Source organism: Phocoena phocoena, chromosome 7 (genome assembly GCF_963924675.1).
Source record: "Phocoena phocoena chromosome 7, mPhoPho1.1, whole genome shotgun sequence".
NCBI lineage: Eukaryota > Metazoa > Chordata > Mammalia > Artiodactyla > Phocoenidae > Phocoena > Phocoena phocoena.
Window position 1 is genome coordinate 32,965,375 of NC_089225.1, and position 23,843 is coordinate 32,989,217.

General features: G+C 34.0%; 1 protein-coding gene across 1 annotated transcript in view; it reads left to right on the forward strand.

The window, feature by feature from the left end:
• The window catches only part of ACVR2A (activin A receptor type 2A), an 85,191-nt gene that overhangs the window by 46,448 nt on the left and 14,900 nt on the right, over window positions 1-23,843 (forward strand). Inside the window, exons 2-5 of the mRNA XM_065881058.1 lie at window positions 3,826-4,033; window positions 7,495-7,604; window positions 7,799-7,953; window positions 23,298-23,441. Coding sequence (XP_065737130.1) covers window positions 3,826-4,033; window positions 7,495-7,604; window positions 7,799-7,953; window positions 23,298-23,441 — 617 coding nt within the window. The remainder of the gene's footprint in view (window positions 1-3,825; window positions 4,034-7,494; window positions 7,605-7,798; window positions 7,954-23,297; window positions 23,442-23,843) is intronic.

The window sequence follows — 23,843 nt, forward strand, 5'->3', positions numbered from 1 at the left end:
AGTTGGAGACGTGATGGATAGAGACTGATTACCCAATCAGCTTGAGGAGGGGGGTGGCAAGGTTGTCAGTTTTCCCCGTTAAGCAGTTTTCTTTCTATCTATGGATAATATCAATCAAGTGATAGTCTAGATCTAGAAAATCATCTGAAATCTTAACTTACCATTAAATATTAAGAAGTAGGGCTTCCCTGGTGGCACAGTGGTTGAGAGTCCGCCTGCCGATGCAGGGGACACGGGTTCGTGCCCCGGTTCGGGAAGATCCCACATGCCGCGGAGCGGCTGGGCCCGTGAGCCATGGCCGCTGAGCCTGCGCGTCCGGAGCCTGTGCTCCGCAACGGTAGAGGCCACAACAGTGAGAGGCCCGCGTACTGCAAAAAAAAAAAAAAAATATATATATATATATATATATATATATATATATATATATATAAAGAAGTATTAAAAGAAATAAAGAAAATAGTCATTTGTTTATCTTTTTTCAAGACCAGAAGTGGCAAAGAAAAGATACTGATGTTTTCCCGCCTCCTTCTATACTAATTTCAAAACTCTTTACCTCAAAATCTTTCTCAGTACATGGCTCCTGGCAGCCACTCTTAATTGATTGGAATTGACGCCAAAGATAAAACCTATTTGGCATTTTTGTTATAGGCAATGTTGGGAGGTCAGTTTTATTTAGTTCAAGTGTTGTTCCTATGCTTCAATGGAGTCTTCCTTTGGAAATTAAAAATAATTAATAGTGGTTTTTAACATGAATTACACAAGTGATAGTTCACAGAAGACTCCTCCCCAACAAACGAAACAAACGAAAGGCAGGTTAGCTAGACTGTGGAAATTAGGGTGTTGTTTCGAGAGGTAGCTGACCAGGACTTCCCTGGCAGTCCAGTGGTTAAGACTTCACCTTCCACTGCAGGGAGTGTGGGTTCGATTCCTGGTCGGGGAGCTAAGATCCCACATGCCTCGCTGCCAAAAAACCAAAACTTAAAACAGAAGCAATATTGTAACAAGTTCAATAAAGACTTTAAAAATGGTCCACATCAAAAAAAGAAAATCTTTAAAAAAAAAAAGAGGTAGCTGACCACACAGCCTGTGGGCCAAATCCAGCCTGTGAACTAAGAATGATGCTTACATTTTTAAATGGTTGGAAAAAAAAAAAAAAATCAAAAAAAGAATAGTATTTTGTGACATGTAAAAATTACATGAAATTTAATTTTCACTGTCTGTAAATAAAGTTTTATTCGAATGTAACAATGCTTATTCATTTACTGTCCTCTGGATGCTTTTGTGCTACAGTGGCAGAATTGAGTAGTTGTGAAAGAGACCATATGGCCTGGAAAAGCTAAAATATTTACTCTCTGGCCCTTTACAGAAAAAGTTCGCCATCCCCTGTTTTGAGATAATGTGGGCAGAGTATGATTGCTTTGTGGTTATTTAGTAAAGGAGGAAACTTAATTTGCTGTTATTTTCAACAGGTTTCTGAAAAGGAATAATTTACAAAATGGCTACTGTTTATATACAGATGAATAGTAGTAGCAGCCCTTCTTTTATAAAATACGATGGACATAGAGTTACCAGCCATAGTTTACATGTCCGCTCACACTATTATTTCTTCCGTAGTTGAGGAGTCCACAGCACCATTACTGCCACAGGTTTTATCAGCTTATAATTATATCTCTGTGCTAGAGCACTGTAGAGCAGCAGTTCTCAAACATTTTGGTCTCGGAACTTCTTTAGACTTACCCCAAAGAGTTTTTATGTGGTTTGTATCTGTAAGTATTCATCATATTAGAAATTTAGGCAGAAAATTTTAAAAAAAGTTATTTAGAAGTGACAATAAATCCATTATATGTTAACAAAAGAATAGATTTTTATGAAAAATATTTTCCAAGACAACAAAAAAAATTAGTGAAATTGTTATAGATCTCTTTATAATTGTTTTAGTAGAAGACAACTGGATTCTTATATCTGTTTTTTCCACTCAGTTCGTGATACAACAATCTTTTGTGTTGTTTTGATATGAAGGAAATTTGGCCATACACAGATATATAGTTAGAAAAGTGAGGAATATTTTAATCCTTTTTTAAGATAATTGTGGATTATTAGTGATATTGAATATCTTTTTATGTAGTATTTCCCGTTCATATCTCTTTGATAAAGCATGTCTTTGAATCTCTTGTTCAGTTTTTAGAAATTGGGCAGTATGTTTTCATATTGTTGAGTTGTGAGAGGTTTTTATATTTTCTGAATATCAGTTATTTTTAAGGTATATACTTTGCAAGTATTTGCTCCCAGTCTGAATTTTTTTCCTTAACTTTCAAAGAGAAGTTTCAATTTTAATGAAGTTCAACTTACCAGTTTTTTCTTTTGTAGCTCATGTGTTTTAAGAAATCTTTCATAATTTAGGGTCACCATATTTTTCATTTTTTTCTAGAAATTTTATAGTTTTAGGTTTTATTTTGAGTTTGTGATGTGTTAAGAGTTAATTTTTGTATATAGCATGAGCTATGAGTTGATATGAGGTGAGGTTCTTCGTTTTGCATATAGATGTTCAGTTGTTCCAGCGTCAGTTGTTGACTTTCTCTGCTAAATGCATTGGTACCTTTGCTGTGTATCAATTGACCGTATGTGTATGGGTCTATTTCTGGATTCTCTGTCCTGTCCCGTAGGTTCGTGTGTCTGTCTTTTCACTAAGACCACACTGTCTTGATTGCCGAAGCTTTAGTAAAAGTCTTAAAAACAAGTAATATGGGGAGTTCCCTGGTGGTCCAGTGGTTAGGACTAGGCGCTTTCATTGCCATGGCCCGGGTTCAACGCCTGAGTGGGGAACTAAGATCTCTCACAAGCCACGCAGTGCGGCCAACGAAAAAACAAACAGTATGAATTCTGTTTTGTACATCTTTTTCAGAATTATTTTGGGTATTCCAGTTCCCTTGCTTTTCCATGTAAGACAAGAGATAGTTTCTTAAAAGTTAGTTACAGTGTGGAATCTGAAACCGCTAATGAACTTTTTGTCCTCTGTAACATTAAAATCTACTTGGTTATCTTGAACTTTGTATGGATTTTTTGCCCATGAGTGTTTTTCAAACGTCATACATAATTCACTTGGAAAATATTGGTTCTCTGAATTATATAGACTTTCTAAATATTGGCACATCTCATTATTCTGTATTTAGAAGTCACATTTGTTAATATCACCACTCATCAGAAATTCTTTAAGTATTGGGAAGGTGTCAGGCTAATGGTGGTGGTAAATACAAATTTCCCAAAATTATTATTTTTGCTTGAAAACTCATATTTTATTATTGGCAGTGCATACTGTCAGGTGTTTTTCTTGAAATAACAGGTTTACTTGGTTCATTTTGGGAACATTTCTGCCAAATACTCGTCTGAATAGCCTTGGTTGGTTTAGTTCACAACTCAATCATGCAAGGGCTTTTTTGGAGGCAATCATTGTACTTCAGTGTGTAGCAGCAGTGCTTTTGGTTAGTTCCCATTTTGTCACACAGAATATTGAGAAGAAGTCTACTCAAGGGTCAAGATTTTTAAAAAGTTAACAATTGTACTGCTTTCCATCAAGGACATTCTTAAGTGAAACTGGCCTTTTACAGAGAAACCTTGTGATATATGTGGTTGCTTTTTATTTTTATGTTTATTATACTTAAAGTACAGAGATTGACCTGGAAAGCTGAACCCAATGTTATAACACTAGTAAGGCAGTAAATTATTGACATTTCAGGAAGATTTGAAGTTTCATATACTGGGAGACGAGACGATCTGTTTAGGAACAAATACAGTTATATTAAAAGTTGTCGTCTTATTATCTTATAGGTGCTATACTTGGTAGATCAGAAACTCAGGAGTGTATTTTCTATAATGCTAATTGGGAAAGAGATAGAACCAATCGAACTGGTGTTGAATCCTGTTATGGTGACAAAGACAAACGGCGGCATTGTTTTGCTACCTGGAAGAATATTTCTGGTTCCATTGAAATAGTGAAGCAAGGTTGTTGGCTGGATGATATCAACTGCTATGACAGGTAAGAACACATTTTATTTTTTTATGATAGTGTTGAATAATTTTCATTTCCTCCATTTCCCTCCCCCCATTTTTTTAAAAGGAGAAAGATCAATGCATGGCTTTTCACTTAAATGTTTCTTTTTTAAGATGGGATTATGAAGACCATTATAACATGTTGTAATGACAAGATATATATTTTAAAGTAAAAAAAAAATATAGCATGTTTATGTTTTATCTTTAATATACTTTGAATAATCTATCAAGTAGTGAGAACTTTAGATAAGAAACATTTCTTTCCATATGTTGTAGCGTTATAGGTTTTTTTAAACACCAATCTTAAGGAAAAAGGATTTTTAAAATTGCTTTAAGAGAGACTATATCTGTTGAAAATCTATCCTGAAGGAGAATAAAGCTTAATCATAGTATTTAATTTCCTTTTAGTTTCCCTCTTTATGTATCTGGAAGAAATTGATCTCACTACATTTCCTTGCAGAGTAGGCCTTTGTTCTTTATCCCAAGAGACATTTTAACTTGACATTCAGAATTACATCAGAACTAACACAATTCTCATAGAAAGCTACATTTTATTTAAAAAATCTTGTTTAAATTGTTTTATTCTGTTGGAAATAAAATATAGTGGATATGTCATTGACTGCCTGTGATCTTTCTGCAAGGTGTCCCTAGATGTTTGGCCGATCACTTAAACTGCCTGGGCCACAGGATTTTCACTGAGGGTGGGTGCTGATGACTGCAGAAGGTACAGAATCCTAGATAACCAGACTTTTTGGAGCCAAATAACTAATACACTCACGGAACTCTAGCTACATCCTGATCCACTTTCAGGGGCTTTAATAGATTACCACGAATCTGTGGTTGATTGGACATATGTGATTAGTAGTAAAATGTGTTGAATAAACTCATGAAAATTGAATTAGCTCCACTTTTGGTGAAAATTAAAACGGTCATTTAGGTATATATTTAGGATATACTTCTACATATTTGAATTTTCTGGGGGTTATTACTCTGTAATTATACATTTTAGCTGTATTTCTGATTATTAGCTTCTTTCTTGACAGAGGTGATAATTAAGTGATATTTGCTGTTATGAAAGAGTAAGTAGAGCCACTAGGGAAACAGTATAGATGTTCCTCAGAAAATTAAAAATAGCAGTGATACAGCAGTTCCACTTTTGGGTATATATCCAAAGGAAACGAAAACACTAACTTGAAAAGATATATGCACCTCCATGTTTATTGCAGCATTATTTACAATATCCAAGATGTGGAAACAACCTAAGTGTCTGTCAGTGGTTGAATGGGTAAAGAAAATATGGTCTATGTATACAATGAACTATTTTTCAGCCATAAAAAAGAAGAACATTTTGCCATTTGCGACAACGCTGATGACCTTGAGGGCATTATGCTAAGTAAAATAAATCAGACAGAGAAAGACAAATACCATATGATCTCACTAGTATGTGGAATCTTCAAAAAAAAGAAAAAGAAAAAAAAGAAAAGAACCCATATATATAGAGAACCATTGGTGGTTGCCAGAGGCCGGGGGTGAGGGGTGGGCATATGGGTGAAGGGAGTCAAAAGGGTATGAATTTTCAGTTATAAAACAAATAGGTCCTGGGGATATAATGGGGGATGTGATGTAATGGTGACTATAGTTAATAATACTGTATTGTATATTTGAAAGTTGCTAAGGAACTTAGCAACTTTTAAGTAAATCTTAAAAGTTCAACTGACAAAAAAAATTTGTATCTGTGGTGATGAGATGTTAACTAGACTTACTGTGGTGATCATTTCACAATATACGCAAATATCCAATCACTAGGTTGTACACCTGAAACTAATATAATGTTATAGCAAATTATATCTCAATTTATAAAAAAAAGAAAAATTGAGGAAGAAGTTGGGGAAAAAATGAGGTTTGGAGGTCATCTTTATTCAAAACTGTCTTTATTAATTAGTTGAAATCAGGGATCCCTGTTCTTTTTATTGTAAAATGCTACTGTGCTTCTCACCTAAAACCAGTATTACTGGAGATTATACTTTGCTAGATAATGTGAGTGAGTTGTTCAGTGCAAATGCCTGCTCTTACAGTGATAATTACTACATCAGCTTTGTTTCTAGGGGTTAAATGCCAATTGAAAAGTATGTGAGTTTCTGCTTTTATGTTCTGAATTTGATTAAAAAACAAACATTAAAGGTAGTAACATAAATAAGAGAAAGGAAAAGAAGATTCAAGAAATGTCAAAGTGTGGAGGAAAAGACAGTGGTAAAAAGAATGAAATTGAATGGCGAAAAGTATTGATAATTTACTTCAGTTAACTAGGCTAGGTATTTAATCACGTTAACCTATGATTTGATTCATGATTCTAAATATTAAATTTGTAAATTTTTCTTTATAAATTGTTAGAAATTTAGCTTTCATTTATCCTTTACTTTCTACTAAATAGACATTGGTATAGATTTTATTTCAAAGTTTAATTTTATTAAAATTGCCTTCTCCCTGAAATTTCTTGAGCTTTTCCCTTTAGAGTTAAATTCAACCTTGTTATTCTAACAGCCATTATAAAAGTTCACAGTTTATTTGTAATGTGTCTTTAAATCTACCTGATGTTATTAGCAATATTTAAATATCTGATTTTAAAAACTAGCTATAGCTAGTTTTTTAGTGGTTGATTAGGATTTAATCTAGATGCTAAATCCCTATCTTTTCAGTAACTCAGGTCCTATATAAAAGACTGCCTCCCCCTACCCCTTAAGTCAGCCCACCTCCAGTCAGTTTTTTGAGTTACTAGGGCCTGTATGTTTGTTGTTACATATTGCTCTTGTTGCTTATCCTTAACCCTGTTCATTGTGTTCAGGGAATTTAAATCTCCTGCAAAAATGGCTTAATTCCCAAGCCTGGTTTAGGTCTCTGATGTTGAAATATGTTCTGCCACGAGATATGAACACGAATTATTTTGTGCCTGTGTATTTATATGTATACATAGGCGTATAGGTATGTATTTATATGTGTACACGTACAGTTTTTTATATATAGTGTTCAGTTTTTGTATTCATAAAATGGGAAAGCTATATTTCCTGTGAGTAAAAGTACCCTTAGACCAAATTTCTTCTTCATTGGCTTTATGTTCCTCTTCAAGCTTTTCTACTAATTAAACAAACAATTAAAAAGATGGTTGCCTTAGATTGATCATTAAAAACCAAATTAAAGAAGTGGTTTCAAGGAGCCAATGTGATTGTTATAAAATCAGCTGTTGATTTATTTTTCTGATGAGATTTAATAATAGGATTCAAGGAACATTTTTGACTTTTAAGAATTGATTATTGAATATTAATAAAAATCTCAAAGTTGACTATAAATGACTTATTCATTATTTTATCTCTGAGAACTTTAGAAAAACACCTATTGTAGATTCAGAGTAATAATGTCGATTTTAATTATTTCTCCTCTTTTTGTTTATAGGACTGATTGTATAGAAAAAAAAGATAGCCCTGAAGTATATTTTTGTTGCTGTGAGGGCAATATGTGTAATGAAAGGTTTTCTTATTTTCCGGAGATGGAAGTCACACAGCGTAAGTTCACAGGGAAAATGCATATGTCTGTTCAACTAGTAGATTGAAAACAAAGCATGTTTGTGTTGATGGAATAATTTACTCCCATCTTCTACTCTTTATTTTTTCTCCTAAAATTTGATGCTATAATAAATATTTATTGTGAAATTTTGTCGACCAAATCTGAGTGGTTTTCTTCCTCCTCTTTTCCACAGCTACTTCGAATCCAGTTACACCAAAACCACCCTATTACAACATCTTGCTCTATTCTTTGGTGCCACTTATGCTAATTGCGGGGATTGTCATTTGTGCATTTTGGGTGTACAGGCATCATAAGATGGCTTATCCTCCTGTGCTTGTTCCAACTCAAGTAAGTTATTGTCTTGTACTTTACGTTGTTTTAGATTTTACGCTTTAAAGAAATACTACTGTGGTGAAACCACAGTAGATTGTTACAAATCATTTTCCTTTGGGTTTAACTTTTGAATATTTATTGTCATGGGAACTATAGCTAATTTTGCAAACTTATTAATTTGCTGTGTCCTAAGTTTAAGGGTTGAAGTGGAGTAAAATAAAAAGTATTCCCATTTCTGTTCTTCTTTGGAGTTTTACTGTCATTATAGTACTTCAAAATGTGGGATATACTCTGCTGTCTTTCTTAAGAAGTAATTGATGATGGAGAAGTGATATCATAGCCCTTTCTTTCCCTTCTATTTTCTCCTCCACTCCTAAGTTTTTGTGTCTTTTTCAAAACTACTTGCCAAAAAATCCTTTTAACCATGGTGAGGGACCCAGTAAGGTAACCAAGAATGTGGGGTAGAGAAGTTTCACAAAGGCATCAAGAGGATGTATCTATAAAATTCTTGTTCTGGGAAGAGGAGCAACAGTTCTCATCATGTGTTGTTTGTAGTTCCAAGTATATATATTTTTATTTGCAGCATATGAAACGTGTACTGAAGTCTGAAAACTTTTTTAATGCTCTTGATTCTCCCTCCCTCGACACCGAATATATCTGAAAATATAGGTGTGGTGGGTAGGTAGTCAGAATAAATTCATGAAGTTTTCCTCACTCTCTGTCATGTGGACAGTTGGAGCTGACTCAGTGCTTTACAAGGACTTTTAATATAAGTAGTTATTATTCTACAGGCAGAGGAAACGTGATAACTTTTGGTTTAATTGCTTGAGATGTCTTTTTGTGTTTCTTTTGTGTTTCTTTTGACTCTTAAGATCAGATTACCTCAGCCTTCTGGATCTCTTGGTTTAACTTTGTTTCTCTAATACCACTAGGATTAATGGTTAAAACTTGGTAGAAGAAAATGGTAAAGTCTTACAATTTAATGACCAAAACAACTTCTTCACTTCAAGCTTTATTTACATAACATATTCCTTTCTCAGTGCTTGAAGCAATCTGTTGGCATTAGATCATTGATCCTTGTAATCTTTGTAAGATGTGTATATGAAGAAATAAGCCCAAAGGTAAAACTCCTCATTTAGTAAATTAGGTAAACACACTATTTTGTACAGCTGAAATATTTTAACTTTTAACATTAGTAGATAACTTGTAGATTTGTTAAAAATCACTTTAAGAAGTTCTTTAAAATTTAAAAAATTTAGTGCCTAATAAATATATGTAGTTTACTCCAAAGTGTCCATAGAATACACTTTACTTTCTGTTGGTGGTAACTGTTTTTTATTTAATATCTACATTTAACAGAATGAGTATCTACTGTTGGTGACATGCATTGATTTGTGAAACTGTCTCTTTCAGTAACCTAAGAGCAGTTGCCTTTATTAGGATCACCAGCAGAAATAAATGTGGGAGCTAACTTCCTTCTAAACCTCCAGTTTGAATGTAATCATATCAATTCAGAAGTCTGTGATGCTGGTTCAAAAGGAGAGTTATGGACAAATGCAAATTAAATTTGGCACATAAAATATATTGATAGGGGGTTTTAGGAAGCTCCATTTTACTTACTTTGATGGTGGGTACAACAAATATTTGTGCAAAGACTATTTTAAATATATTTGTGCAGATTGTAATGACATAAATAACGATGCCACCTTGGGCTTATATAATTCTATTTTCAAAAATGATTATTTCCTGTACATGATTTTGCAAAGTAGTCAGTTTGCTTCATAGAGATCTACTTTTTTTTGTTTTGTTTTCTTATATTGTCTCTAATTAGTGATTAAATTGTTGTGAATTTAACACAAAAGAAAAGAAAAGAAAAAAAAAAGAAAGAGTATTTAAGTGTCTAAATTTGCCCTGGATTTGTGATATGATAGAAACAAACTGGAAACTACATTTAGAAACAAATTTGTTAAGTTTCTTAATAGAACTTTAAAAATAATAATGTAATCCTATAGATAACATTGATTTTTATAAAATATTGGTAAAAAAGTGTGGTTGGACATTTTTATTTAAAGGGCTGGATAACATATATTTGAGGCCACTTTATTTAGAAATGCTAATTAATTCAAGGGTTTGGATTTTTAAAAAGGAAAGATGCATTATTATTCATAAATAAGGACTAGGAATGTTCAATGAGTATCCATCTCTGTGGGTTTTAGATATTTGTTGCAATGGTTAATGTTATTGTACACATTTATTGAGTGTTTGTGTTGTTCTCTAGTGAATTTGCATGAATTGTATGAATTACTGAAAAATAAGGAATGAACTTAAAAAGGTTTTGTGAAGGAATGACCTGGAATGGTCAGGCTTTGTTATGAAAAATTTAAGACATGCCTGACTTTATGCTTTCCTTCTGTCATAAACTGTGTTGTGGAAAAGGAGCATTGTCATCAGTGTGGAACTTCATATATGTCATCTTTCACTGTTTGAAATGGTATAGAGTCATGCTGTAAGTCTCATTTTTGGTGAGAGGTTTATGCAGACTACTTCTGCAAGATTACTTAGTGGCCATCTTGTTACAAAATACTCAGTTTTATTTGTGCTTCAAAAAAATGATTGATAATTGTATCAAGCATTAATTGAACATTTACAGTGTACTAGAGTACTGGTAAGTTACATAGATGTATTAATATATATATAAAAAATATACAAAAAATACATAAAAATTTCCCCTTGATTTCCAAGTTGTGACCAGTATGTAAGGATCATCTTGGGAATTTGTTAAGAAATACAAATTCCTGGACCACGCCCCTGAAAGTATGGAATGGGGCCTGGGATATTATGATTCTAATAAGTTTTCCAGGCAGTTCTGGTGACCAGCCAGGTGTGGAAAGGACTGATCTGATTTTACCTCACAGGTTTGTTTATGTAGTGTTATAATCCCCATTTTATAGATAAAGAAATTGAGACATAGCAAAGCTCACAAGTGTCAGAGCTGGAATCTGAGCCAAGGACTCTCTGACACTAAAGCTTTGCTCTTACTGCTTATGCTGTTCTGCCTCTCTTTTTTCAGAAAGCAGATGCTTTTGCTGTTTCAGAGAATTCGGTAAACATCCCTGCCATTTCAAAATCATTCTATAAGTGAATTTATTTTCCTATTTTGGGATGTTGAGTAGTTTGACTACTAAAGTGGGCAATAGCGTGATCACATTGTCTCACAGAGGACAGAAGGGGAAATAAACACGTCATCTGTTTTCCATTAAAATTTTTTTAGCACACGTTTTAGAATAGGGTTTATGAACATTGATTGGGTTGCAGGTAAAGATTCTTGTGCTTCTGAGTTGATAGTGCTAATGCCCTAGCTATTCAAGGCTTTTTTGAGGGACAGAAGAAGTCGGTCGGGGAAACATACTACACATTTGAAGTCTTAAGGTGTCTTCTGCATTTCACCCCATATTCATGTCCTCATATTCAAAGTTTAATTTCAAGACCAGTTAGGAAAAGATCTTACATTCTTGTTGTGCATTTCTGCAACAATCTTCCTTCTAATTTCTTCACTTTTAGACAATGACATAAAATTTGTCATTCTCTTTTCTTAGGGAAACTTTTTCTTAAAGCGTTGGCTAAAGGCTGGTGATAGCTTATTGATGGATCATTCCTACAATAAGAACTATATTTGAAGAGAATTTACAGTGATTCTCAGCAGAACAAGCTAACATTACATATACTGTGCTCATTCATTGGTCTGATCTCAGTCTTTTATTCTCTTTGTGGGTAAACGATCAGTCTTACAGGGTATTCTGGAGGACTAAGACTTACCTACAGACATCTCTTAATAAGCTGGTTCTGGCGCTTAAATGGTAGGATTCTTAATTTCTAAGACATCAAGTTGTTTAAAGTTTCTTCTGGTTTTGTTAGTATTTTGAAGAAGTGATACAGGAATATACATGCTTTAAAATCTGGTTTTTAATTACGGTTCTAATTTATTTTAAAATAAAAAATATTCTAAAATACATCTATCATAGTTAAAGACATAGAAAAACGTAATTGTGCTTTTTTTTTTTTTTTTTTAAGAAATAAGCCATTCTTCTTTCTTTATAACCTGTAACTACTATGTTTCTAACACTTTTTCATGTTATCACTGTCTTCCCCTCATCCTGGGTGAAAGCCTTGGAGACAGCAACTTCTCCTATTCTTAGCCCTGTTATTTATGAACTCCAGTACCTTTTCATCCTTTCTGATCCTGTGGTTTTCAGGACATTATTACGCTGGAGGCTGAGATTATTTCTGTAGTCTCATAGCTTGTCTTCTTGTTTCCAGTTCTCTCTCTCCATTTATACTATTGCTATACAGTAACATTTTACATGTCTGATTATGTTACTTCCGTGCTTAAAAATTTTTGAGGGTTCTGACTGATCCAACAGCAAGAATACAAAGTTTGGAACATGGCATGTTATCTTCCATACTTTGTCTGCCTTTTGATTCTTTTCTTCCATTACACCCTAAGCCATCCATCATATGTATCTAGAATGGTATTAGTTACGTGCCATCCTTGAAAGAATTGAGAAAATAGTGCTCAAGTCAGTTTCTCTCTTTTGTGACTCAGATGAAATAACTTAGGTTGAGAAAGGTTCTGGCCATTTGTGAGCATGTTCCATTATCATACTTTATTATAAGCTCCTTAAAGACAAGGTATGTATTGTAATCACTACTGTATCTCGTGCAGTGTTTGTATGTAATAACCATTCAGTAAGTGATGAATTGCTGAATTGTTTCATTTAGTGTTATACTAAGATGATAATGCAGTATACCCAGGAATTGTTTAATAAACATTTTATGTGCTTTAGGACTTTATTTCTTGGGGGTAAGATAAGTTGAAGTATTTTAGGCTTTTATAAGAGAATGTCATTATTTGAGTCTTTCTGTAATCACAGGTGTGAAGCATCCTTTTAATTTGCATTACCTGGGTCACCTTTTCTTTTGCCTGTCCTGAAACTGTCTTTCTGTGTGTAGGTAGATGCTCTTACAATCTCCAGTAAGTAAATTGAATGCAAACTGGTTTTTCTAGTACCAGTGAGTCATGAATATGAGGGAATTGATGCATTGACTCTATTAAGAAATCTTATTGTGGTTAATGTGGTTTCAGTGAAACCGTTTGCATTGCTTTCATAACCATATGTAAGCTTAAGTTTCCTTCTTATAAAATCTATATTTGTGCTGATAAAAAATACCAGTTGATAAGAAAATGCAGTTTAGGGGCTAGAAATTACCTACCTTTAACAAGGTATGAAGTTAGTTTCTTGTTAATTTTTGAAGGCTATATAATAGCACTAAAGTATTGCAGCATTAATACTTTTTAAATGACATCAATCTCTTCAGTCCTGACATAACATTTTCATGACATTTTGGTCTGACTAAAGGCTTTCAGATGTTTGGAATATTGAGTTCTGCATACAAAACAATGCTGTTGACCTTAATATTAAAGTAATAATAGGTTGTCGTTTCACGGTATGTGAGATTACTATCCACTGAGAAACCAAGCCATCTGTGACAATGCTTTGTAGTATTTTCCTGTTGAACATGAGTTTATATATGTACCCATTTAAAATTAATAAGATACTAAAGGATTAGCATAACATTATTCAGCCAAGTCAATTTAGGAGAGTGTGCTGCTTCCCTATTTGGAGAAGATGCAGGGAGAAGTTTACTGAGTTTTATTGAATATTTAATATGTTAGTATTAAGTTATACTTACAAAATAAATATTACATCTGTAGAAGCACATCTTGAAATAGGTTGATCGCTGAATGGCTGGAGTTTAAGAACACATCTCTCTCTTTCTCTTCCATTTAAAAATTAACTACAAATGCTTGCTTGTTATAGCAAGGCAAATTATACAGAAAGAAGTATGTCCAAAAAAAGGAGAGAATCATTTGTTCTTCCTCTTTTTCCTTTATCAATTTCCTGAAGTAACCAGTTTTAACAGGTTGATGTGTATCTTTTCACATCTTTCTCTAATCTCATTTGAGTATATATATTTTTTCTTTTTTATAAACTATAAAATGTTATTCTACAGTTGCTTTCTTTTAACAGTATATTGACGACAGCTTTTCAGCTTAGTACTTTGAATCTATCTCATTCTGATTGTATGAAGTGTTTTTAAGTGAAATTTAGTGGAGCTTTAATGTATTCTCATAAAATACCAAAATTTGATGTTTTATTAGCTTAGGTTTTGTGTTAGGTTTCTGCTAAGAGCTAGAACCTACACTTCACAAATAGTTTTTAATTGTATTATTTTAGGATACTTAATGTGGGGGTATAATTCTACTGCCTAACTCTTGAGCACCTTTTTTTCTTTTTTTGCCATATATGCCTGAGAAATAGTACAGGGCTACTACAAATGTCTCTTTGTGTCATTATTTTTGTATTGATAACCTAAATTACAACTTACTTAAAAAAATTTTTTTTTAATTTATTTTTGGCTGTGTTGTGTCTTTGTTGCTTCACGTGGGCTTTCTCTAGTTGCAGCAAGCGGGGCTACTCTTTGTTGCATTGCGTGGGCTTCTCATTGCAGTGGCTTCTCTTGCCTAGAGCATGGGCTCTAGGTGCACGGGTTTCAGTAGTTCAGCACGTAGGCTCAGTAGTTGTGGTACACAGGCCTTAGAGCACATAGGCTTCAGTAGTTGTGGTTCGTGGGCTCTAGAGTGCAGGCTCAAATAGTTGTGGCACACGGGCTTAGTTGCTCCGCGGCATGTGGGATCTTCCTGGACCAGGGATCGAACCCATGCCCCCTGCATTGGCAGATGGATTCTTAACCACTGTGCCACCAGGGAGGTCCCACAACTTACTTCTATATATACTTCTAAACTAATTGTAGCGAGAAGTATCATAAATTATCCATAGATATGCAGCTTGACAAAGTATTACTCTAGTTAGGTGTATATAAGTTGTTTCTCTTACAAATGTACAGACAGGCCCACTTGGAGGTTGGCTGAAATTCTGTGTCCAAAAGCAAAAAAGAAAGGGAGAAGGAGCGAAAGGGGGGGAAAAAAAAAAAAGCTGTATCAAAAGCTTAAAACAAGTTAAAACTGCACATTAAAATTACTCAAAGCACCTTATTTCTAAAAATGACATATTAAATTTTAAAATCTGGAAACCAGTTTTTCTTTGGCCTGTGAAGGGCCTCGTGTTGTTTGCCAATTTGCAGATGGGACTGATGCATATAGACCAGAGTGCATAATATCTCCTTTTTCTTGTCTGGCAAGGAGATGGTAGATAGGAAGAAGTGAGCTTGCTTTTCTCTGTTTTTTATTTCCTGAACCTCATCCTCGATCTGTTCCATCATTCCTAGCTACTTCATTGCTGTCAAACCTTTTTCTATTAATTTGAGATAATAAAAATGAAGAAGTCCATTTGTTAGTGAAAGCTGCTTGCATCAGATAGGCTGGGTTCACCTTGGTTGGTTTGTTTTAGTTTTGCTTAACTATTCACCTGTTGCTTGAGCACCTACTGTATGCCAGGCGCTGTGCTTGATGTATAATGCTAAGTGGCTCAGGGACAGTCTTTGCTGGCCCTTCTAAGGGAGCCTGCGGTTAACATGTAGGTGTACTACACATAGGTTGGTTGATTGGTTGTTTGACTTTGCAGCTTGGAGAGGAAGGGTAAAAAGAGTAAAAAGGGAATTGCTTCAACAATTTTGGGCAAAGATGGAGGAAAGGAGGAGAAATGTTTGATTCCATTTCTGTAGTGATTGGGAGAAGAGCCACATCTAGGGTGCTGGGCTAATTTTAAGTGCTCAATAAGTTTTAGCCGTTAATTGTCAATGACTTCAAACTTGTACTCCAAAGGAAGAATTTTTGTTGAAACCATTGATTTCAGTATTAAAAAAGATTGTGTTGAAATTATTTTACTTGAAAATAATTTCAAAATATTGGCATATATATGTGTCAATACTTTGAAGTTAATTTCAAATAATAAAAAATTTCATTTTGAGTACTCTGTCAAGCACTATACAGAGCACTTTATACATATTAACTCAGTGTAATCTTTCAATACCCCATGATGTATATAGGTGAAGTGACTTGGCCTAGAGTCAGTCTGCTGAATGGCAAAGCCTTGGACATTTATGTCCAAGAATTATTATTATCCATTGAAGTAATTTTAATTGAATAGCTCATTTCAGTAAATTATTAGGTTGGGTCCATAAAAAACTAAAGTAGGATACAGGGAGGGATCAGAGTACATAATTTACATTTAAAATAGTTTTTATAGTGACTATATATAGCCTTGCAGATAAACATAACCATTTTATCACATCACAATTTATTAATGTATAGCACGGTCCTTTTCCTTTTTTCCACTTGCAGAACACAAATGCTAAATAAAAATAAAGTTTCTTCTGTACCCAGTAATAAACCTGATGCTCCTGAGCAGCAGCCAGAAGAATAGGCATGTCTACCGTCTCTCTTTCAGACTTGCACCTCCAGTGCTGACTAGCCTGAGGAGCTAATCACGTCTTAGGGAACTTACTCAGAATCCTCATTCATCCACCTTGGTCTGCCTTCATGCTTTGCTTTTGGAAGGAGTTAAGATGTGAGAAGTAGGAGTTGGTGTATCATAGAGGAATTTTGAAGACCTAATTGGATAGAATCATGGCTGTGTATTTGACAGTATCAGTATTATTAAATCTGTTAATGTATAATGTCTTGCTTTCCTTAGCTCAGAAGCATTTGTCCTGATACACATACTATATTATTTCTTTACATATTCTATTTCTGTCTGCTTGGCAATAAATAGTCTTTTTTAAAATTTGCAATTGTAAAATGTCTTAGAATGTAAGATAATTATATGATTAAGAGGAGACAAATTCAGAATTTGTCAGTTTTCAAATACTTTGTTGAGCAGCTACTTAATTCTTCTTGATCGTCCAAAGAGGTTGTTGAGTGAGTTATTAAAAAAATTATATATAAATATAGATCTTGGAATGGTTTAAATGGTAAGAGAAAATTTATAATATATTTCACATATATTTATAGCATGTAAAATCCATATTTCTAGAAAGATTTCTTTGTATTCTAGTTCTGTGTATCTAACTGCGTTCTAAATATTTCCACTTAGATCTCTCCAAGCACTTAACAATACAAGGGTAATGATCGTCTCTCTCAGACCTGGTTCTCAGTAAATGGAACCAGTAACCATTTGGTTGCACAAGACAGAAATCTAGGATGTGTCCCAGTACTGTTTTTTTCCACCTTATCTGCCTCCCTCTAGTACTTACTTCGTTGCTCAAGGATCCTCTCCTCAGGAGGTCTTCTCTTATTTACCTTGCCCAGTATAAGTTAGGTTTCTCTTTACAGGTGCTCAAGGTAACTAAACTGCTTTTTATTGCTCTTATTTTATAATTATGCATTCATTAGTATGATTCTTTGATTATTCTTTCTTCCCCACACTATAGTAAGTGTCATGAGAGCCTGGGTAGCCAGTGCCTGGCACAAACTAGGTGCTCAGTAAAGATTTGTTGAATGAATAGAGAAGTATTATTCATTCCTTTCTGATGTTTGTCAATAGTTAATTTCTTTTCCCCTTAAGGAATAAGCAGCAAGGCTCTTTCTCATCCAGCAACCTAATTACTTGACGTTAATGTGCTGATTTGGTTTTCACTATTATCTCCAGTCACAGTGCATGATATTCAAGTTTCATTTTCCAAGTTGTGAATACAGATTATTTTGTTTGGTTACTCTTTATCTATTTGTGTATTTCGGTGAATTATTTTTTTTTGGATTCTGTTTTGCCTCTTATTTTGTAACATAGTTTATGCATTGAGGCCTGCTCTTGGTGTCTTTTGTTTAGTTTGGATCGTTCTATAGCTTATTCTAATACTCATTTGTTGAGAGGTATATTGAGCAAAGGTACACTTTTTTGGTAAGATGCCTGCACAGCACCTACTTGCCCAGTGTTATTACAGTGGCATCTTTGTCTCGGAAAGCACTGGTATGAAAAGAAAAACAGAGATGTTTAAGCCTTGAAAGCTACAGTCTAGTTACTCATTTGGCATGTATTTCTTTCAAGGGATGAATTTTACTTTGTAGTACTGATAAAATGTTTTGATAGTGGGATTAGCTAAGCCTTTTAGATGAATTATTAAATAATCCTGAATCATTATCACAGGAGAAAATCAAGAAGCAAGAAAAACTAGTTAAGCAACTGGTACATATAAACAAGTTGTCAAATCTTTTTCGTCAGTGCTATTTGTTCTCTGTAGAAATATTGGAAACTGGGAAATATAGTCAAGTGTTTGGAGGAATTCGAAGTCTTTCTTTACACTGGTGACAATATTTCTCTTGATTTTAAATTAGGGCCCTTCCTTACCTGTTGTGGGATGACTAGGAAAATGAAAATCTTGTTCTTTATCAGTATCTGAGTGTCCTGAGCCTGAAAAATATGCATGGATGCTTCCTTCCAGGGCCACCACTGCTTGACCTCTTCACTCTGGATTGTAGCTGGGGAAGTAGTTAACAGTAGGCCTGGTCTGTCACTGTGTTCTACTCAGTTCTGATCTTACTCTTCTCCCATCTTATTTTCTTTCCCTAGTTGCACACACTCACATAGGCACTAGAAATGTTTTTTTGTCTCACTGTAAGGATTCTCCTGTCTTCCATGAGAGGGGAATGAAGCAGTTCAGGAAGTTGGAGATTCTAGATTCTTAGGACAACTGTCTGAGGAACTTAACTCTAGCTATATAAAAATTTCTTTTGCTGCTCCTACAGTTTTTGTTAAAGGCAGTACTGCCCTCTGGTGTCCAGAGTCCAATTCCAACGCATAGCTTCTCAGCTAAATTGCTTTTTTAAAAAAAAACTCTTATAGTTAGTCCTTAGAACTTCTTAGAAAAATAAGTAACAATTATTTAAGACTAGGTTTAGTTTATTTGCTGGCTTGAAGTCCATTGGATCAGGTAACTTGGGGTCATACTAGAGTCATCTATATAATAATACCTCTTATCTGATAGGTAATGTCCAAGATTTAAAAAAGAATATATTACTTTCCTCTGTTTATAAGGAAAGTGTTCTCAGTTCTCATTTAAAAAATATGATACATTGGATCATTGCCAGCTTCTAAAAAGCTAAATCCATTATTCTCCTTCCTTCACTTTTGTAACTGATGTGTCATTTTTCATTTCATTCTGGATATAAATCGTAATTTCTTTTGCCTGTGTTTTTTCTTCACAAGCACGCCTTTCATATAATGATAGAGGTAAGATGCATTGATGTTTGTTTTATGGTTGTGGCACTTTTTGTGGATACATACTAAACATTTTGTTCTTAGATTTTTTGTTGTTGTTGTTGCTTTATTGTCCATCCTCTATAGTTTATAAATTTATGTTGTAGTTTTTTTTTCCACTTCTAGTATTAAAAACATGATTGGCTTGTCATAATAATAGTTTTGGGTTTTAAAGAATTGTTACCAGCGTTTATACTTATCTAAGGTGAAATGTAGAAACACAACTGTTTTAGTTGACTAGAAGTTAACACCTAATGGCTAGATTTTTAGCCTTACAAACCTTGTATTGCTTAATTTTTATAGTATGTCAAATGTCAGCCTGTGCTCATTTTTAACAGATGCTGACTTTCTGGTCGAATCCATTATCTTTTAATGTGAAATCTATATTTTCAGGTAGTTTCTTTCATCTTTGGCATCTTTAGCAAATGGACTGGCTAGAGAAGTATAACTTGATCTTTTGCTGTCTGGAAGTTTAAGGCTTTATTTAGATTAGAATTCACCTTTCATATGGAGAACGCAGAATAAGTAAAATGATCACAGACTGCTTTACAGCTCTTCACCTCTAATCTTTTATCCACTGTTGGTTATAGTAATGATACTGGGTAGTGGTGCTGGGGTGGGGGGCACTTTTTCCAGCTATTGTCATTTGTCGCTTCTCAACATGTCTTCTGATGCCATAATTTTCACATACAAGTGGGTAAAGAAGAGATGTAATCAGAGCCATGTTCTAATGAATATCTTTTTAACTGTGCAAAATAGCATGGGTGCTGGAAGAGAGCTGGAACTTAGGGAAAGTTTTCAGGAACTCTGTAGTCCTTATAGTTACCCTTCCAAAAGTGGTTTTTCTCTGTAGCAGGGCAAAGCCATGTTTTATGGATAATATCAGAATGTTGTTGTCATTATGAAGTTTAAGTCTGAATTTGTCTCCCCAGGTTCTCATATATTTTAAGGGTATAAATCTTTATTCCTAGAATCAAGTATGAGGTTTTTTTGGGTAAATTAGTATAATGCTGTTAATAAACAGAAAATAACTTATAATATTCTTAGATTATAGGATAAGTAAAAGCTAGATATGAGGGAAATGGTTAAAACTTCTTTTAGATGTAAGCTGTTAAATGGAAGAACTGAAAAGTATGAATTAGAAGAATAGTCCAATAACATTTTATTAGAAAAGCAAAAAGATATATTGACTGGTAGTGTAGGTTTTATAGAGTTGTAATCTGTTACAGAGTTCTCATTTTTGAACCTAACCTTTCTAAGAATTGTAGAATTATCACTTCTAAAAGTTTTGACATTTTGTAGGAGTGTGCCTTTGTAGATCTTCTTCTTACCCTTTGAAAATTGGCCTGTGCTCTCCTAAATTTAAGCTTTTTACTTATAAGTAATTTTGACAACGCATATTTTCAGGTTGTTAATATATAATGCTGACTATAATGGGAATTTCATTAGGAGAGTGATCTAAGATTTCTTACTGAAGTAACGGTAGCTTACAAACTTTGTAAACAGAGTCTTGGAAACTTACGGGAACTTTTAAGTTTATCTACGCATTTGGAAAACATTCAGTGATTTTTTTTTTTAATTCTAAACATAGGCATTGGAAATTTTTGTTTCCTAAAATTAAGGTTAATATTATATTAAAGTCTTATTTTGGGTATTCTTTTTTTTTTTTAAACATCTTTATTGGAGTATAATTGCTTTACAGTGGTGTGTTAGTTTCTGCTTTATAACAACATGAATCAGCTACAGTAGTCAGGACACGGAAGCAACCTAAGTGTCCATCGACAGATGAATGGATAAAGAAGATGTGGCACATATATACAATGGAATATAAATGAAATTGAGTTATTTGTAGTGAGGTGGATGTACCTAGAGTCTGTCATACAGAGTAAAGTCTTATTTTGAACTGCCGACATATTCTTAATTTGAGGTGTGGATTAAGTCATCTAAATCCTATTTTATAGACTGAATCATATCCATATGGTTGGTACTCTTTAGAATAGAGAATGGATAATGTGTATGTTCTCTAAAGAGACATTTATCAGTCAATTTATTAAAAATTTTAGTGTTTACATATAGTGCTATATTACTCTTTACCTGGTTATTTTCCCTCTTCAGCTTTCTACCCTTATCTGCATACTTTAATTTTTGTCATCCCTGCTTTGAAAACTCAACTTTTCTAACTTATCTCTAAAGGAGGGGGAATCATTGACTTTAACCTTATAGTTATTTAAAGTTTTTCAAAGTGAACTTTGTTTAGTTAGCACAATTATTCTTTTTTGCAGTTATCCAGTAATTCTTGAACTTAGAGCCTGAGTGGTTTTCTTTGCCTCTGGAAGAGTGGTTTCAACTTGTTCCCTCCTGTCTCCACATTCACATAAGTCATATACTACGATCAGTGGGGTCTCTTATTGCAGATATATATGATCAGTCAAGGAATGAGGGAGGGAGGATTCAGTTCTGGTAAAACTTCTCCAGAGCGTCTTGTGTCCCCTCCCACTGAGAATCATAATTTGAGAGGCCATACTTCTATAAGACGTACATCTGACTTTCTTGTCACTCTGTTAAACTGAAATAATCTTTAGCTCTACTAACCTTTCATGTTTTGAATGTGTGAAGGAAAAGCAACTTTTGCAGACATTTAAAAAATAAATATCTGATGTTAAAATGGGTCACAGGAAGTCTTCTGGTTTATCATACTGTTTTAAAATAGGAATTCTCAAACCATTTTAGAAAGATTGTCTACTTTAGAAGAAGAAATTACATTATTTTTTCTCTTTAATACTTGGCAATGTTTCTATTGCTGAGGGTCTTTCTAATATAGATGCCAACTTTTAAAAAATCTTGAGTGGCATCCAGGGGCTGAATAATGCCTAAAGGGAGCACTAACTGTCCTGAGGCATTAGAAGAGGAGGTTTTTGTTTGTTTGTTTGTTTGTTTGTTTTAAGGAAGGAGAGTAAAGGCAGAGAGACATGCATTGATAAAGGGGTGACATACAATCTCCAAGTGTCTTAGGTGCCACCCAGTGTCATAAAGTCTGTTGCCACAGAAATTTTAGTTCTTGCTAACAATACTCATTACCCAGGCCTTCAGACATGTTACTACTTTCCTCTGGAAGCTTTCCAAAAGGCTTTCTACCTCTTGCTTTAGTTGCAGATATTTAACTAATACAATGTTTTCAGCGAAGGGTAGCCACTCTACTTTGTATAGGAGGATTCCCTGGTGATGCTGTACTCCTATTTATATATTATAGTTGCTCCATTTAAAAAATTAACTATAGCAGTATACTTCTCTTTCATTTTCCATACCTTCTCATCTAATATGATGACCACTTATTTTCTGAATTATTTGTACTTTCTTTGCCCATGAGTCCCAGAATACTAATACTATCTCAGATCAATTCTGGGAAGTAATTATAAGCAAAGGGATAAATTGTTACCGGGTGGAAAAGTTAGAATGAATGGAGCAGTTTGGTTATAGCAACACTAACTTACATATTCCTTTTATGTGCTTTGTATTTGAAATACCTATTTGTAATGTGTTTGAGAATAGCTGTGTGGGTATTTCTGATATTAATGAAGAAAGATTTAAACACTCACTGGGGAAAGTAATGGATTTTGAGGAGTGGTTTCTTTGAGACATAGCCATAATTTGCTGTATCTGGCACTTTTCAAATCCTTATCCTATAAGGAATAATCAACTGGATGAAATTAAAACACCATTAGTAATATCCTGAAAGTCACAGAAAAATCTTAGGAGAATTAGTGAGACTGGATCAAAAAGATTTTAGATCTTTTCTCCTGATTGCTATATATATATATATATATATATATATATATATATATATATATATATATATATATGTAGCAGTAGGAATGTTATTATGAAAACTCTTAATTCAAGTTTCTTGCTTTTTGATCACTATAGATAATTAGTAATGCTTGAGAATTCAGTTTTGGCAAGATTGAAGTTAATGTCATTTGTATGTGTCTACCGTTCCTGTCAATCGATTTCTCAGTATACTGATATTTAGAAGCGAGATGTGTCATGTGCTGCTCTTTAGATAATATTATTATTGTTTATCTGTAGGACCCAGGACCACCCCCTCCTTCTCCATTACTAGGTTTGAAGCCACTGCAGTTACTAGAAGTGAAAGCAAGGGGAAGATTTGGTTGTGTGTGGAAAGCCCAGTTACTCAATGAATATGTGGCTGTGAAAATATTTCCAATACAGGTATGTTTATTGCAGTTTTCTAGTCTGCATATATTTTTTAAAAGATGCAGCTGGCTAGGTCATTGTAACTCAGAAACAGTCTGAAAACACAAGCCGTATGTTTCATGGTGGTTCTTTGTGATACTGGGGAAAGTGGTTAGCCCTTTTATGTCTGCCTTCTCATCTGAGAAATTAATGGTGCAGCAGTCATGTTTGTTTAGAGTGGTGGAATTACAATACATAAGCATATAGGAGATTTTTTGCCAGTAAAAATTCTACAGAAATGCAAAGTGAAGATGAGGATTCTAATTAAAAAATATAATTCACCGTCTGAGTGGTTAACTTTTTTTTTTTTTTTTTTTTTTTTGTGGTACGCGGGCCTCTCACTGCTGTGGCCTCTCCTGTTGCGGAGCACAGGCTCCG